General features: G+C 33.5%; 1 protein-coding gene and 1 long non-coding RNA gene across 3 annotated transcripts; both read left to right on the top strand.

Annotated features, from left to right (window-relative positions):
* Positions 1–1,787: 1,787 nt before the first annotated feature.
* Positions 1,788–18,393, top strand: LOC149905252 (aminopeptidase N-like). Of its 2 annotated transcripts, XM_090106164.1 has the most exons (15): positions 1,788–1,910; positions 4,630–4,832; positions 6,607–7,223; positions 7,309–7,464; positions 8,138–8,458; positions 8,658–8,841; positions 9,278–9,513; positions 9,805–9,985; positions 10,313–10,511; positions 10,968–11,242; positions 11,737–11,933; positions 13,563–13,730; positions 14,023–14,236; positions 14,565–14,712; positions 17,236–18,393. In XM_090106164.1, the coding sequence occupies exons 2-15, from the start codon at positions 4,650–4,652 to the stop codon at positions 17,331–17,333; spliced, it is 3,177 nt and encodes a 1,058-aa protein (XP_089962290.1). In that variant the 5' UTR covers positions 1,788–1,910; positions 4,630–4,649; the 3' UTR covers positions 17,334–18,393. The 2 variants fall into 2 exon arrangements, with proteins under 2 accessions (XP_089962290.1, XP_089962291.1); XM_090106165.1 differs by lacking the exons at positions 1,788–1,910; positions 4,630–4,832 and adding an exon at positions 5,877–6,136.
* Positions 14,746–16,273, top strand: LOC149905253 (uncharacterized). The gene is made up of 3 exons (XR_016457135.1): positions 14,746–15,309; positions 15,433–15,494; positions 15,569–16,273. It is a non-coding gene; the product is annotated as an uncharacterized LOC149905253 (long non-coding RNA).

Below are 18,393 nucleotides of genomic sequence, written 5' to 3'. Positions count from 1 at the left end.
CGTTGTTGTTCGTTAGTCATATACAAGTTCGTTTCTCAAGTGTCCTTAAACGCTTTATTTATTGTATCTATATGGTGCCGCTTAGCCGCTAGTATTTGTAAACTAAGTAGTCACCGATTCTAATAGAAAATATTATTCCTAAAACACAGCTTTGTTGAAACATATTCTTGGGATACATTATTAATAATATAATTAATATGGGCGTAGGGATGTGACGACCCCATCGCCCACGGTTGGAATATCTATTGTTTACGTGACAATAGATATTCCACCCGTGCAGTCAGTCAACCCGCAGGACACCTTGTGGCGTGGTGTCGGGGAGTAGCGACCCCGCGGGAACCGAGTGCTCCCGGAGGAGGCCCCTGTCTTCATCTCCGGCTTGCCTTCACCGGCCGGTCGGAGTGAAGCCTGACGAGGACAGGACCCCCACCTCTGGCTTGCCTTAACCGGCCGGCCAGAGTGGAGTCGCGAGAGCTTTTAGCTCGAAGGGTGGATGCGAATCGTAAGTGGCGAGTGGGCACGTGATGCTGGACCCTCAGGGAGCGCGTGATCGTAGTTTAAAGTCCAGGGACGCCTCTCCACCCTTAGCTGCTCACAATATGTTGCCCCCTTGTCGCACTATTGCAGCGACTTATTTCGGGGGCCCATACAGTGAGAGGGCGAGTCACCACCTGCCAACATATTTTTACTTTCTTTTAGTAGAAAGGCAGGTGCCATAGTTTCCCATAGTCCCCAGTACCAGTCCATTTAGCATCCCAATCCATAGCCCAATTATTAAATTTCCATACCCTGCAATAGTCCTACATCGGCCGCGGACTGCCTAGGGCTGTATCTCTATAGTGCAATCATGGGCAGGCTGCGGCTGGTGTCCCACAACACATTAAAAGTCTCGAAAGGGCCTCTGCGTGTTGGATCCGTGTCCCCACGTAAGCCTTCCAAAGGTCCGGGTACCGTCCTTCTGGTGGTACCCGAGTATTATGGAAATGAGAAACATAATTAATATAAATTGTATTGCACTGCCCAATATTATTAAGTTAGCTTTCAACACGGCCGCGGCCGTCGCGGTCGCTGTCGTTCTCGACTAGTTTGATTTCTGTCCTCCACATTCTATTTTCTATTGGAATTTGTGCTTATCTAGATTATATGCCATTTCAATTCCATGCAAGAAATTGTCAGTAGTTTTTTAATGGTTAAAAACAACACCAACTATAATATTTATAAATAATTATTATCAGATGTTTTCCTAACAACAGACGTATTATAAAATTGGTGCCATTTAAAAAATATGTGTTATATTTACCTACCTGTAATCTATGACGTCATGTAATATGTAATTAAACGTTGTTGTTTTTAATATAGTACGCGTCTACAAAACAAAATATGTGTAGGTATATGTACCTTAACTTGTCTTCATGTTGACAGAACCTTCGTCATCTTTACATTGTTTGTTAATTTATTTTATCCACAATTACACCAGCTGCAGAGCTTCATGAATATTCGGCTACCTGAAACATGCCTGCAAGAAAACACAAAAAAGTTATGACCAACATACTAATTAAAAATTAATAAACGCAAGTTGCCGTTAAAATCAAATTAAACACGCGCTCGCAAACGTCATGCATTACTTCATGAACAGTGTAATTTGAGCTACTGTAAGGAAATTGAAAACTTTATACCCAGGTGCTTAGAGTTCGTATTACAAAAAACACGGGTCGCGGTTAATTGGCCAGTATCAGGTAAAGTACGTCTCCGAGAGCATGCATATCGCCATAGATCGGTATTGCGCGCGCAACTCTTGACACATTCGTACAATAATTTACTTTTTTTTTTCTATTTAATAATACAGTGCAGTGCTTACAGTGACAGTTTATCTTGTGCAAATAACATTGGTATTTGGATACTCGATTACGGTAATTATGTTATATACCTAATAGCACACCTTCCGCGTTTTGTGGGCGTATCGTCATATTTTTCAAGGATATTTCAAAGTAACTCGCGGTGATATAATTGACGATTTGTCATGCCTGTTGAGTTAAAACAAGAATTATTCTGAAATTACAAAACATTGTTTTCACGGATTAGCCACGTCCATGCACCTGTAAGAACTGTAAGATTTATAAACATCGAAAATCATCAACTCGGATAACAAACCATTGAAATTCATAGCAGTTCTCTTACCAGTGCATATGGTATTGCGGCAATGAGGGTAGTTCGCTGTTCGTAGGTAGACCGTACTTTTGTTTTGTGGTGTAGGTATTAATATAATATTTTAATTATAATTTATTCACTAACTTTATTGAACATGCACTGAATCACAGGTATGTAGGTATCTTAATTCTTAATTAACCGATGTATTCTTGTTCGATATTTTTTTATATAAAAACTTCCTGTAAACATTTTCCATTTTCCTTGGCGGTAGCGGTGCAATGTTTACATTATTATGGAGACAAAATTCGGCTTCTAACCATAACAAAACAGCTGTTTATATTTTGCAAACACCTCGGATTCAATGGAGCTACAATGTTTCAAAAACATAACAATCTTCTGATACTTCTAAACAGAACATCAACTATTAAAAATCAAAGTTTATTTCGAATACTTCAATAACCCAGGCAACACAAATGCGAATATCATATCCAGCCCTTTCACAAAACACGCATCATTTGCAAAGAGCATTCTATTGTCGACGATCCCACCAGCCGCGGGCAAAAGTAAAACAAGTGCATTTTTGTTTCCATCACAATGCCATAAAGGATATAATATATAATACACTTTATTGTCTGTGCCAGAGAACCTGGATTCGATTCTTTTTAAAAACAATCTTAAATCGTATAAGCACCAACGATTTTAGGTTGCCTATAATATACCTATAATATGCCTAGATAATATACCTATATATAGGACAGAAACATTTCATAACTTTGACGTGATATAAGAAATTATGTTATCAGTAGGTACCTACGCGAACTGCAAGCGAAGTTCAGAAAACAATTGAAAGATTATTAAGCCCAGTTAAACTGCAGAAGTCCTCCTGAAAAAATATACCAAAACGAAGCATTAATATTCTATTCTTATGAAACGATTGTTTGTTTATTGCTTAAACCTATTTACATTGTTCGCAATATCAACTACCACTCAACACCTTAACTGTACTAACAACCTTATCAGTAGCCTAATTATTCAGACCATCAACTATCTCCTGTGAATTGTACTTGGATTATTTCTTATACAACTTATTATCAATTAGTACATTCGAAATATTATAAAAAATTTATAGCATATTAAAATAAATATGGCATAGGTACCTACTACGAACGCAACTAAAGTTTATCGCTAATCAACGGTAGGTAACACTAATTAAAAATGAATCATTATAATTTATAATCATCGTTTATACATAAATTAACGGGATAGTTTATTATATTTGATAATGTTCTACATGACTATCTACGCTCCTTCATTATCTCTGAATTTCGCAGAATTTTTATCTAACTTATTGCGCACTAATTTAATTACTATATTAAAATAACTATTACAAATGTTTGCTAATTTATAATAATGACATGACATCATGCCATAATTATTTCCAGTTTTTGTTTTAATTATCGAACGGTTACACAATAGATAATACATCTTACATACATTTGTGTAGTAAGTACTTACTATCTGATATTTTTGACGGCAATATAAAATGTATTATCACATCGGCTTAGCTTTATTCTGCGGTTTCACCCGCGGGCGCGGATAGAAATTACACAAGTAGGTACTGACTCAATGTTTGAAACTTGTTTTAATATAAAAAGTAGCTCCTTCACCGACTCTTAAACTATTTTCATTTGAAATTTCATCTAAACTTGTAATGTGGCTTAGCCGTGAAAGCGCAACGGACAAACGCACAAATTTTTGCATTTACATTAGGTAGTATGGATAGCATAGCATGCAACAGTCAATAACCTCAATGTGTTATCGTTATCAACAACTGGTATTAATACAAATACAAAAGTGCAAACAAAGCAAACTGTGATTTATTTTGATCTCAAACAATAATACTTAAAATCATCCCAACATGAGAAGACATTTTGTTACGGACTGCATTACTTAGGCAAATAATGTATGCCTTCAACATAAATTGTACGTTATAACTTTTATCACAACCCACATAAGATTCGTCAAGGAGCGGATTGTAAATCGGACAAGCATATTTTTCTGGTGTGTAGGTACATTGTACACGGTCTATTACACAAACGGCAGAGATTTGTTTTTTTTTTTTTAGAAGTCTTAGGTCTCGTACCATGAACACAAATACATCATCATTTGACGTCAATTTTTTTTTTAAACCTACCTTCGCACATTTATTTTTTAAAAAACATAAAAGAAATCGAATCGAATTCAATTATCATAAAACGAACGCTTGCAGTTTGTGCTGACGGCAAACTGCAAGCGTTTGACGGTATCAGTTTTTGCCTGTCGACGGCAGCCGTCGACATTTGACTGCTGCCGCCGACGCGTCGACGACTGACGTCGACATGTGGCGACGGCTGAAGTAGCCTCTGCCGACTGCCGTTCGCAACTTGCCGTTCGTCTGTTAAAGCGTTGCATTATTTTAAATTTAATTTATTTCTGTTTCAGAATGATTTGATATTGATAACATGTCGTTATCCCACAGCCGCCAACAATTCCTGGCATACGAAACCCATGGTGATCCAAATATTCATTATGGACGAAAAGGCGGCATATTTATTTCGAAGTGCATATGCATCAGTTTTGTAATATGTGCAGTATTGGTAGCTGCACTTGTCGGAATTATAGTATACTACATCACTTATTTTAAGGTAAAAAAAACACAAACAGTTATCATACTTCAATTTCCGATAGCGGGTTACTTCAACAGTGTAAAAAAAATATTTCTACGACATCTAACAGCTGAAAGTACAACTTATTTTTAGTTAAATATTATAATATCTATCCCATGCCGGTTCTGGTATAGACTAAAGGGTGCGAAGGCTCTAGCATCAGATGCATCACGCAATAGATACCTATCTAATACTATACCTATCAAATAGATCTTGATCTTATTTGTAGATACATTGCAGAAAAGTCATGAGTTTCATTTCATTTCTTTCACTAATTACTAGAAGTAAAGGCTTACAAATATATGATAAATAATATTTTATGAAAATGATATGCATTCCCAGAGCGCCATTAGAACTTTCGACTCTACCCTGCGGCATTGGGTATAAAAAAGCTGCATGGGAAATATTTTAAATTGATAAGAATGTATTTCATTTGTCAAACAAATCCCATCTATAAATTTCATATAAATTTAATGCTCATGCGCATTTAAACACTAGCTGTGCTCCGCGGTTTCACCCGGATTGCTCCGCTCCTGTTGGCCTTAGCGTGATAATTTAGAGATATAGCCTTCCTCGATAAATGGGCTATCTAGCACCGAAATAATTTTTCAAATTGGACCAGTAGTTCTTGAGATTAGCGCATTCAAACAAACAAACAAACTCTTCAGCTTTATAATATTAGTATAGATTTACAATTTTCTGCTGAATAGTAAACGCTATAAACTTATCAATGAACTAAATGATAACATACTGATATTATAGTCGTAGCTATTACGTATATATTTAGCAATACAAAATCACGTTGAAATGGCCTTTGACATGAAGATAAAAAAGTTTGATATGTCAAATTCACATACGTCATGTTTGATGTTTCGACCAATCGTGCAACCAATATTACCAACTGTCATTCAAAATTCAGTATTGGATTTGTTATCGTTTTGGTGACAGAGTTTCTTTTATTTAATAATAATACATTGAGAACAATGACCCAGTAAATTCAAAACTTAATTAAATAATAATTTATAGAATATTTTATTCCTAATTAAGAACTCTTTTTATTGCATTTAAATATGATCTACCGTATAAAGAGATAACACTCCCCTATTATATTTATTTTACTTATGACTTTACTTTAAAACTTTTATCATAAGTAAAAATAATAAAAAAAAAATTATATAAATATAATTTACTTAACTGTGATACTGCCTAATAATAACAAGATGTGGCCAAATATTGTATTTATTATAAGTTTAATTTTGGTGATGGGTTGTTATGCTAAAACTGTGAGTAATTTTAAAATTAATAAAAGAGTACAAAAAGTATTTTTTAGTTATAATTTAAATTGCCAAACTTTTAAAATTAATTAATATGGTACTCCTTTCATTACATTACATTTACATGCATAGATATAATTTAATTTTTTTAACTACAATAGAGAAATAATTAATAAATATTAAAATTCCTGTTTAAAGCCTAATAATACAAATTGTTTGTTTATGCTATTTTAATACTTTTCCATGCTGTAATGAAATAAGGTTTACAATTTTAATATGTATGCCTGTCATCATTTAAATAATAGTATTGAGGAAAATTTCTGGCATTTATTGTTTAATGCTATTTCTTTTTTATAGGGAAAATTCCATTGCTAAAACAACCAAACACCTTGCATACATAATCAAACAATATAACATTATAATATGTTTCAGCTTATCAGGGTAACAAAATAATTTCAAAATTATATATTTAATTACAGATTTCACAAAATTCAGGAGATTTCTGGGATGAAACAGAACCTTTTGGTCAAAGCAATGCCGTGGCAGCCGACTTGAGACTTCCCAAATCAGTACAGCCCAGCTTTTATAGATTGAAGATAAAGGCTGATTTAGAAAAATCTAATTTCACTGGGGACGTCTACATAACAATAAAAGCCAATGAGAAAGTCAAAGAAATTATCTTGCACTCAAAGGGCCTTATAATTGACAAGAATGCAACATTGACTGAACAAATATATGAGAATGTACAAACAATACCGTCAAGTAAAGTGAAACGAGAAGTTAATGAAAGCACAACAGAATCTACACCACAAAATGTGACAAGTGATGACGTCACAGAATTTCCACTAAACAGCACTTTAGAACTAGAGCCTTCTACAATATCTCCTGTAAATACTCAAGTAATTCATAGCAACGTAAGAAATATACAAATAACATCAATAACTGAAAACTCCGGTGATAGGCTCATTTTAAAGTTAGCTTCTTCTCTTGTGCCGAACATAGACTACACCCTAAAGCTGTCATTCAAAGGAAATATAAGTGATTCATTGACTGGGTTTTATAAAAGCACCTATAAAAATTCCAATAATGAGATACGGTAAATTATTTTTTTTGATAACTAGTGACATTTAATTGAAGATAAAATATATTAAAGTTACTTAATTTAAATTTTTTCTTTACAGAGAAATGGCTGTTACTCAATTTGAACCGACCTCAGCCAGAGCTGCATTCCCTTGCTTTGACGAACCTGCATTTAAAGCTAAATTTGAAATCAGTATTGCACATCCACAGAACATGTCTGTACTATCCAACATGAAAATATCTACAGAAGAACCAATGTGAGTAAATATTACTTAAATAATAGACATCTCCAGCTTGTTACCTCAAATCCTTGTGAGTTTACCTGTGATTAGAACTAAAAATATGTAGCCTAGCCAAAGCATCAAAACTAAAAAGTGACATTTTCATACTTTGAATGATCATACTCATAGGTATAGTTCGATTCAAACTTAATGGCGGTTCGGAAGTTAGGTGGCAAGTGCGGGTGCGCGCAAGTCCCATAACGTCTCGCTAATACCTAAAATTGTTTTCTGAGCATCGGATTGTATAATGTTCCGAGCCGTTATTAAGTTTGAATCATACTATATAAGATTTACCATTCTAAATAAAAAAAGTTTAAAATAAGTCTACAAAACTCGAATTCTTATTTTAATTTAATATCCGCAACTGATTGCTATGAACGTAAACACGGCGTGTGCCGCTTATCATGACGTATCGTGTTCGTTTATTTCCTTTGACTATAAATATTCCTTGATATTGTTAACTTCGATAGTTGCAGATATGGGCATTGTTTTATAAATGAATTTTAATATACCTACTGCAATAAATTTAACTGTGATTCTTATACCCCAATATCAGGTTCGTATAGATACTTCATATAGGGATGTGAATATGGTCAATGTATTCTCTGATAAAATTTAACGTTATCTTAATTAAATCGCTTTATTTCAGACCAGATGAACCAAACTGGCAATGGACACATTTCGAAAGATCAGTCGACATGTCGACTTATTTAGTTGCATACGTGATTTGCGACTTTAAATACCTGGAAACAAATTATACAGGAAAGGATAATGTAACGAAAATCATTAAAATATGGACTCAACCAGATTTTATATCGAAGGCTAAGTATGCGTTGAGTATTACGCCGAAATTGCTGGCCTTCTATGAAGATGTTTTTGGAGTACCGTATGCACTGGATAAGATCGATTTGATCGCGATACCTGACTTTTCCAGTGGTGCAATGGAGAATTGGGGATTGGTTACATTCAGGTAAGTTTTTATTTGCATTTTTTATTACCAGAAAACAATACTGCTTATGTGAAAACTTTAAATAATATTTGGTGTTCCATATCATTTTATGTTTGCGTTGCGATTACTACCTTGACGTTCTTATTTTATTCAACATCCATAAGATTTTACAGTTGATCAATGTTTACCTTTTTTTTTATTCAACCTTAACATTTTACAGAGAAACTACCCTCCTATTTGACGAAGTAGAGGGAGTGCCGGGTGAAAAGCGTGGTGTGGCTATCGATGTAGCCCACGAGTTGGCTCACCAATGGTTCGGTAACTTGGTCACTATGCAGTGGTGGACCGATCTGTGGCTTAATGAGGGCTTTGCGACCTATGTCGAGTATATTGGTGTTAATCATGTAAGAAAAACTTAACACATTATTCTATACTCATTACTATTTTCATCTATACTAATTACTAATGTTATAAAGCTGAAGAGTTGGTTTGGTCGGTTGAGCGCCCGAATTAAATGATTGTTCGATTTGAAATATATTTGTGTTGAATAGTCAATTTAATCAGAAATACCCACTGACGTACAATAAACAATACTCACAATAACGCTCAAACATTGTCCGAAGCGAAACTCGGCCAACGCATCTATGAGGCAGAGTTTTCTTAGGAGCGTGTACAACAAACTTTAAACATTGCTGCCACAAAATAGCACCTTGCTAATTTGAATGAATGATTTATACAACGCCGCTCGGACATTTTAAGCGATATTTCAACGATATTTCAAAAGTGAACTTATCTAGAGTAGTTATATTCATACTTATTTAGAATGAATTTATATTTTAGATCGAACCAGAATGGAACATGTTCGTCACGTTAACTCGCGAAAAAATGTCACTATTACGTTCCGATGCTTTAAAAAACACATCCCCAGTGTCGCGCAAAGTTATCGACGCATCGGAAATATCGCAGAAGTTCGACGAAATATCATACACAAAGGGAGCTAATCTTATAAGAATGCTTAATAATACTATTTCTGAAGAACTGTTTTTGAAGGGCTTGGCTATATATTTGGATACTTGGTAAGTAACATAACTGAAATGTTGAGGGTTTTGATGGGATGTCTTAAATTATTATAAATGGATAGGGTTATAACGTCGTTATGACTGGTCTAATAAAGTATTTTAAAATTCAATGATGTATGCAATAGTTACCTTTTCGGGGTTAAATATTCGTACGTCGTATGTAAAAGTTTATTTGAAAATTTTATAGATTTACCTGTTACAACCCCATAATTTCTTGCCTACTCCCTTCCATATGTATCTTGCTATATAAATTTCTTACGTAAAAATGTATGAACTTTACTTTAAAAGGAAATACCGCAACGCCGAAGAGAACGACCTGTGGAAGGCAATGTCTCAAGCGACTAGAAACACAGATTCTCTTAAGGATGTGTCCATAGTGTCCTTCATGAATTCCTGGACAAGACAGGCCGGTTACCCAGTGGTAAATGTGAAACGGGATTATGCTACTGGAAACGTTGTTTTTGAACAGGTGTGTGATTTAATATTTATGGAATATAAAGATAGCGTTGTAAAATGCTTATAAATATTTGAAAATAATTTAGTTAATAATAAAATTTTAAATAATAGAAATAAATTCGATCACGAGGCGGGATTCGAGAAAGAGATATAATAGAGGCGATCCCGAAGAATATTTGAATCCATTGAAACAAAATCAACTGTACTAATTAAGCAGAATTATTAAGTTATATGCTCTATTTGCTGTCGCATACTTTATGCATTTGTTTTTATCTTACAGAACTTTTCTATCGAGAATATAATTCCAATTATCTATCGTAAATTGTGTTTTACCTTACAGCAATACTACTGTAGTAGCCCTACTCCATACAAAAACATGCAGAAACAAATATGGCAGATTCCCATAAGCTACACTACCACTGATATTCCGAATGAACAATGGTCGTTAACACCTAAACTATGGTTGAAGGATCGAAGTGTCACCGAAAAACTTAATTTGAAAAGTGATCACGCTATTTACGTGAATGTGGGAGCGATTGGTATGTTTTTTTTTTTAATATTTTATGAGGTGCCTGGCTAAACGATATTGTGCCTTATTGCTAGGCTAATAAATATGAAAATATTTTGTTTATAATACTGTTAATACTTTTGCGTCCTTCCTAGTGATAAACTGATAACGAAGAAATATCATATTTTTGCAATTAGAAGGAATCTTATCTGTCCAAACTTTGATTTTATAAATTAAAAATATTATAATAATGACGACCCCATGGCGCAGTGATTAGTGAACCCGATAATTGTGCCAGAGGGTCCAGATGCCTCACTACTAGAAATAATAATTTGTGCCAAACAATATCTAGTGGATGGATGGATGATTTGGATGTTGATAAGTACAATAAGACTTTGCTCCCTTCGGCACTAGGTGGTATTGTGAGTTATGTCCAGGAATATTTGATAATAAACTTTAACTTTAGTATTATTTTATCATATTTAAGGATACTACATGGTAAACTACGACCAAAAGAATTGGGAACTTCTCAGTCAGGCACTCAAAAGTGGTGCCATAGACGATCCTATAACGAAAGCACAGCTAATAGACGATTCGTTTAACTTGGCTAAAACTAACCGCCTGGACTATAGTTACGCACTCGGTTTAACTACCTGCGTAATAAATGGGGAGGATTCGAAAATAGTATGGGAAATGCTTATCGAAAATATGTCATTCTTGAAAATGACCCTTAAGTCCACTTCGGGGTATTTGTATTTCCAGGTGAGCATTTTTATTTTGATCTAGTATTGTTCATTGAAAGCCTTTCCATGTATTTTTTAAGCTATAACCAAACTTCAAATTTAATGTTTTTAGATAAAACAACTTAATGGCAGAATCCTATCCTATCCTTCCTATTTATTCCTACTTAATATTATAAATGCGAAAGTTTGTGAAGATGTGTGTGCGTTTGTTACTCTTTCCCGCAAATAGTACTGAACCGATTACAGCACACATATAGAGGGTAACTTGGATTAACATATAGGATAGGTTTTATCCCGGAAATCCCACGGGAACGGGAACTATGCCGATTTTTCTTTTAAAACGCGGGCGAAGCCGCGAGCGGAGAGCTAGTAAACAATAATAAGACAAACAATAAACTCTTTAAAGGTACATTTAGTTGGTGGTCGGTTAGTTTTAGCTTTTTCTCATAGAACATTTTCTGTTCACTGCTAAATGTTAATGTACGTTTTTATATATTTTTTTTATTTTTTAAGGACTACATGAAGCTCTTATTAGCGAAACAGTTGGAAAAACTGAATTACGGTCTAACCAAGCCTGAAGATGACAATGAAGCGCTTCTAATAGAGAACCTAGTAATGTGGGAATGTATGATGGAAGGTCCTAGATGTTTGCACTGGGCTAAAGCAGAGTTTCGCAAGTGGATGGCGCAAGAAGACGTTAATAATAATACGTAAGTACTTTTTAAAAGCTCTTAAAATGGAGTGAATGCTTTATTTTATGAAGGTATTGAATTAACAATATAATTGACTGACCGGTTGGTTTGGTTGGTAGTGGCCCTGCCTTCCAAGCCATAGGTTGTGGGTTCGATTCCCACCCAGGGCAAATATTTGTGGGATGAATATAGATGTTTGCTCTGTGTCTGGGTTTTAATTATCTATATACTTAAGTATTTATTTAAAAATGTATGTTTATCAGCCATCTGGTTTCCATAACACAAGCGAAAGCTTAGTATGGGATCAGATATTATTTATTTATGAAATATTTATTTATTATTATTTATAGGGATGTAACGATTCCGATACCGATACCGATATATCGGCAAGCCGATATATCGGTATCGCCGATAATAAATCAAACGATACCGATATTTTTTTATTAAATTCTTTCTTTTCTTTTATGTTTTTGCATTGTATTCATTCATATTGTTTTATTTCTGTTTCTGTAATAGTGTTAAGGAAGAGCGGAACCTCCTGACACAAGCATTTTATTTGCTTACTAGGAGTGTTCCAATCACAAATTTGTTCTATGTAAAGGAAAGAAATATATAATTTTGAATTTTTTTAATTTTTAACGTGATAACGTTTTTAAAATCGTTTTAGTCGGGTGACATGTTCATAAACTTGTGTCACACCAAAACCTCACGAGCGCGATCGCAGGTATAACGAGAGAGAGACGGACCGATCTCCCGTTTCATCTCGAGCGCTGCCACTGCATTATGTTATCACGTAAACATCTCGATCGTAAACCTACTTTACAAACAACCAATTTTTTTGATATCAAATAATTCAAAAATCCGCGCCCAATGAACGATGCGGGAGGCCGCCCGCGCGTGCGCACTTTGTTTTCTGAAAAAACTCTACCATTATAGTAAACTTTTATTACGTACTGATTGTATGTGTATTACTTAAAGTTTAACTGACTTCGTAAAATAATAATACTAAAATAAATGGTTTTGTTGTTTTTTGATTTGGCATTTTTATTTAAAAGAATACGATTAACAGTTGTCTCTGTTAAATGTTGGTAACTTTTTATTCATAATTCACTATTTATTTTTCTACCAAGCCATCGATATTGGTATCGGTATCGGTATCGCCGATACATTACTACAAATATCGGTATCGGTATCGTATCGGCAAAATCATGTATCGTTACATCCCTAATTATTTATTAATTTAAAAAAATCTTTTTTTTTTCTCTAAAAATATCACTACTGTAGCTTGACCGCACTGGCTGTAGGGCGGTGTAAGTATGTGTGGTGAGGTGGGGGCCGGGTAAGAAAGAGCACGAGTTATAAGTAAAAAAGAAACGGAACGGTCGGTACTAACCCCTGCCTCGCCGCGCACATACCAGCTGTTTCGGTCAAACTATATACAGAAAATAAAATTAATAAGTTACGATCCTTAATTCTTATTGTACTGTTGTTTGATTTTTTTATATCAATTAAAAAATTTTGTGACTAGAGTCAATAAAATAGATTTTTCCAAGCCCGAAGTCCTTTTGTCCTTTATTTTGCAATAGAATATATTTTTTTACCTACAGTGTTTAAATACATTATGTCACAATATTACTTCACTTCCAGAATACCTAGCTACCTCCGTTCACTAGTGTACAATATGGCCTTAAAATATGGTGGTCGAGAAGAGTTTGACTTCTTATGGAATATATTCCAAAATTCCACCGATCCTACCGTTAAGACCCTTATCATGAGTAACCTGCCCAGTACTAGAGAAGCATCGCTTATCACCTTGTGAGTATAGTAACTTTACAATACTTTTTAATGAATTTCTGTTTTCCTTGACGAACAATGAAACGTGATTTTCCATAAATCAACAATGTAATTTGTCTGCACTGTAATATAATTTAATAACTATTATTATATATATTAATAAGTAGGTATACATTTTCACGAATACCTTAAAAAACTCGATAACCTTAACCTTAAATATTATGCCCTAAAATTATTTGTTTTATAAGCCTATATTTTGCCTAATTTGCCTCGTATTTAATTTTATCAAACATTATTATATAAAATTTTACAGCTTACTAGAAAAGAGTTTAGCCGACATTCCCAAGCAATACGCGCTGTTAGCATGGAATACTGACGCTCCAGAAAGTATTAGAATAGCACAGAACTTTCTTATAAATAACTTCGATAGAGTCTACCAAGTTTTCACTGATATGGACTCGTTTACATTCCCATATATCTTGAATTTGTCCTTTGGATTTATAACGGATACAGATGAACTGGATAAGGTAAAATTTTAAACCTTTTGTAGCTGAAAGTTGGTTTTATAATTCGGGGGGAGGGGGGGTGGATAATCGAAAAATATTTTTTTTATATTAATACTATACTAATATTGTTATTTTCGTTTTCATTTAGATATTATAGATATTGAATAAGTAAAAAGTTGGAGCGAAATATTTTTGTACACCTTTTAATAACGTTTAAAATTTTTAAAGCTATCCGCTTTTGTTTTTCCACAATTATAAAAGGAAACTTCTTTATTATTAATAAGTCTCTACTTTGAATACCTTTAGCCATAATATATTATAAATTATAATACTATTTCATTTCGTTTAGTTGAAGAGATTCGCACTACAACACAAAGAGAAGCTATTGCCGATGTCGCAAACATTACAAAAGATAGTAGACACCGCAAATCTTAGAATTGATTGGATCAAAAAATACTCCCTGGGAATTAATGAATGGTTTAAGAATTATATGCAAGGTAAGAATAATTCATTTTAAGGTGATGAATTAATTTTTCTAACATTTACGGCCCTTTTCAAACCTTCGTAATTTTTATATTATTAAAGTTGTCGTGATGAAAATTCTTGACAAGAAAGTTCAATAGTAACACAATACTTCTACCGTTTTAGAAACATGATTCCATGATATTTTCTCGATAGAAAAAAAATACAAAGTTCTCATTGTTATTTTTTTATAATCTCTGGCATCTTCAAAATAACAAACGTAAAGTTACGACTTTTTGAATATTAACTATAAAATATACAACCTATACGTCTACCGATTTAGAATTTTGAAATATGCGATGGTTTTGAAATAAACAAGAAATACTTGAAATTAGCGCGCGACCAGCCAATATAGCGAGAGCCGCCCTGTACCTTCCTACCCCGATCGCTGCACGAGTCATTCCCGCTACGGCCGTCACACGGGGAACTTGTGTCGCTCGCGCAATCGTAAAAAAGGGTGACAACACGATAAGACAAAATGAGACAAATGGGGACAATAAAGAAAATAAGAAGAAGAAACATAAAGGTTGGAGAAAAAAGAATGCTTACAATTGGAACAAATTAATGAAGAAGTTGGTTTTATTTTAAATTTGATGATAATTGTATTATAGACGATGTTTGATATGTACCCCTGTTTTAAGTACATAACGAATGTGTAAGATTTTTTTCATTTATAGCATAGATAATCTTTTCAGAAATCCGGAATCCAGAAGGAAAATAAACCCACTGATTGTTCACAATGTGAACCCACTCCTTCGTAAGTACCTTTATTCAGTCAAAAATGTATGTTATCAACGTTCTACTGGTTTTATCGCATGATTCCATTTTTAGCAAAAAGCAACAAAGTGCAAAGAAATAAAAAATCATGGTGAACTTAGTGGAAGTATGGCGGACGTGATATGGAACAGGAGCTCATTGGAGTAGTATTATATTTAAAAAAAATACGAAAAAATTTCAAGAATTACATTTCTTAGTAGGTGGTAGATAAGTATGTTGTATAAAGAATTTGATGTTGATATTTATTTCATTTATACTTACTACACCTGTGCGGGAAATTGCTTAGTACTAAAACAGGTTTATATTCATATTTACATAGTAATGTGAGTTTTAATTTCGAATAATTTTGTGTAAGTATATTAAATTGAGTTCCTGGGTGATCTGGAAACACAATTGGGCCCGGAAGATGGCGCTGCAGTCACTCCTCCTAATCACATGAACCGATTTGGGTGAATATTTGTGTGCACATTTCATTGTTGTGGGATGATTGGTTGATTCGTTTTCACATTAGCTAATATTATGTATTTTTGTTGTAAACTTAATTTAATGTTTATAATACATTATTATTGGTATAAATAAGCCAGTGTTCGTCTCACATTGCTGTACCTGCCTACCTACCCTACCAGGGCCTAACTTTGTTCTGGCTATTTTATTTTGATTATTTGTAATGAATAATTACAATTATAATAGAGTGCAAAAAATAAATACATGCGTCAATATATTTTGTGTTTTTTTTTAAAACAATTTTTCTATTTAAAAAAATATCATTCCGACCGCGGCTTTACCCGCTTGGAATTAGGTTATATCGTGAATCCTGTTTTATCCCACAAAAGTGTTCAGTTCGGATAAAAAGTATCCTATGTGTAAATCCAGGCAATTAGCTATATTTTATCAAAATTGGTAATGTAGTCTTGACGTGATTAAGTAACAACTAACAAAAAAATATACAAATTAACATCCAAAGTTTCGCATCAGTTTTACTGTATTAGTGATATCTTCCACTCTTGACTTTGACTGAGAAGAATTAGGGTTTATAACTTCTTTCAGAAATAGTACCTTTCATTTCTGGGCATGATGTAATATCTACGTCAGCATCAAATTCTATCTAAATCAATTCAGTAGTCCGCGTTATTGAGTACCATTTCATTTTTTCAGAGTAACAATATTTTTTGTTATTTTAAAGATTATTTATAACCTGTATTATTTTGTAATAAAGTAAACATTACGAAATGATAATAATTATTATTAATAATGTCTAAGTAGTTGTTAAAAAGAAGATTATTTGTTTATAAGCAAGAAAATAAAACCAATAAATCAACAATTAAATAAATGTATGACAATATTATAACTGTATGACGACTCCATACATGTTTGTCCCGAGTCGGCCAGCGGCAGCGCGGCGAGTTTGCAAGAATGACTTCGCGCACACCCGCGTTCGCGATAGCGAGCTATTAGACTCCGCCCGCCAAGCAGTGGATTTTTTTTTGTGTATCGTCTTAATACAAATTTATGCAAGTTCAAATCTCACAAGAAAGTATATAAACAATCTTATGCAATTTCAAATATTTTGTGATTAGAAAATTTTTTCGAACTTTCCACGTCTTCGTTTACTTAATAATAAAAAATGCCAAATATTATATTGTACAAAATATAGCTTCGGCTTTATTATATCGTCAATTATCTTTGTAGGTATGCATTAATAAACAATTATTTATTTATAGAATACACACACAAAAATACAACAACGGTCGAACCAGAGTGGACACAGAATATAACGATCAGTATATCAGACAGCAACACTACTGCCTCCAGTCGATAGACAAACTTAGTCCATAGATAATATATAGATTTGTAATGTACTCCATAGATAATAAGCCTGTAAAGACTATTGTCTATGTATTTAACATTTGTGATATTTTTTACTCTATGGATAATGTATGTAATGTAAATAAAAGATGAAATCTTATTTATAAATAAAGTTGTTTACGATTACATTTTTAAAAGAGAGTATAAATTAATAACTACATTATCTGTGGAGTATGTCGTAAATGTATTTAATTTATATAGTCTTTAAAATATATTGATTGGCTCCCCACCCTTAATTATAAGATGTCCAACTGATATATAATTAAAGTATAAAAGACAAATCGCCTCTTCGCGATACCTACTTACCTAAATACATCTAAAATCTAAACTTTCTCATGCTTTGAATCTCTACACTTTAAAATAGCTCAATGTTAACTATGCATCATTATGTTATTGATCTATTTCTTATTTTTCTACATATTTTTTCAAATTCTCAGGTTAACTCTATGTTATATGAATGTGTAACATAACCTGATGAATAAATCGTGATATTATAGAATACAAATCAATAAAATTCATTAATAATATTTTTCAACCATAATCATGATAGATCTTATGTTTTTTGATCTATTGTGTAGCTGTGGTAAAGGTATTTCTGAAAGTGTTATGTAAAGGCCTATTCAAACTACAGCGGTATCCGCTACCGCCGTGGGTAGCGGTATCCGGATGGGCACGCGACTAAATCTCTCACGTAGTAAATTATAGAGACTCTTATCGCGTACAGTATCTGAGTACGGTAGCGAACAGACTGCGGCAGCGGATACCGCTGAATAGGCCTTAAAATGAGGAATGCTAGTGTGCGGAAATGTGTATGAAGTATTATTCTTAATATTTATTATATGAGTTACCTAAAGATGATTCAATTATGCTTTGTTGCATTTAAACACAATTAATATGTTAGCCGTCCCATAAACCAAAGTAATGTTCAAAAACGTAGATTAAAAGAGTATTTAACATATTTAAATATATTATGTAGGATAAAATTGTATTAATTCATAATAAATGATTTTTAT

Source organism: Colias eurytheme, chromosome 10 (genome assembly GCF_061535395.1).
Source record: "Colias eurytheme isolate Ceu_HAF_F1 chromosome 10, ilColEury1 Martin Lab GWU primary, whole genome shotgun sequence".
NCBI classification, from domain to species: Eukaryota; Metazoa; Arthropoda; class Insecta; order Lepidoptera; family Pieridae; genus Colias; species Colias eurytheme.
This window is presented reverse-complemented; position numbering and strand designations above follow the sequence as displayed.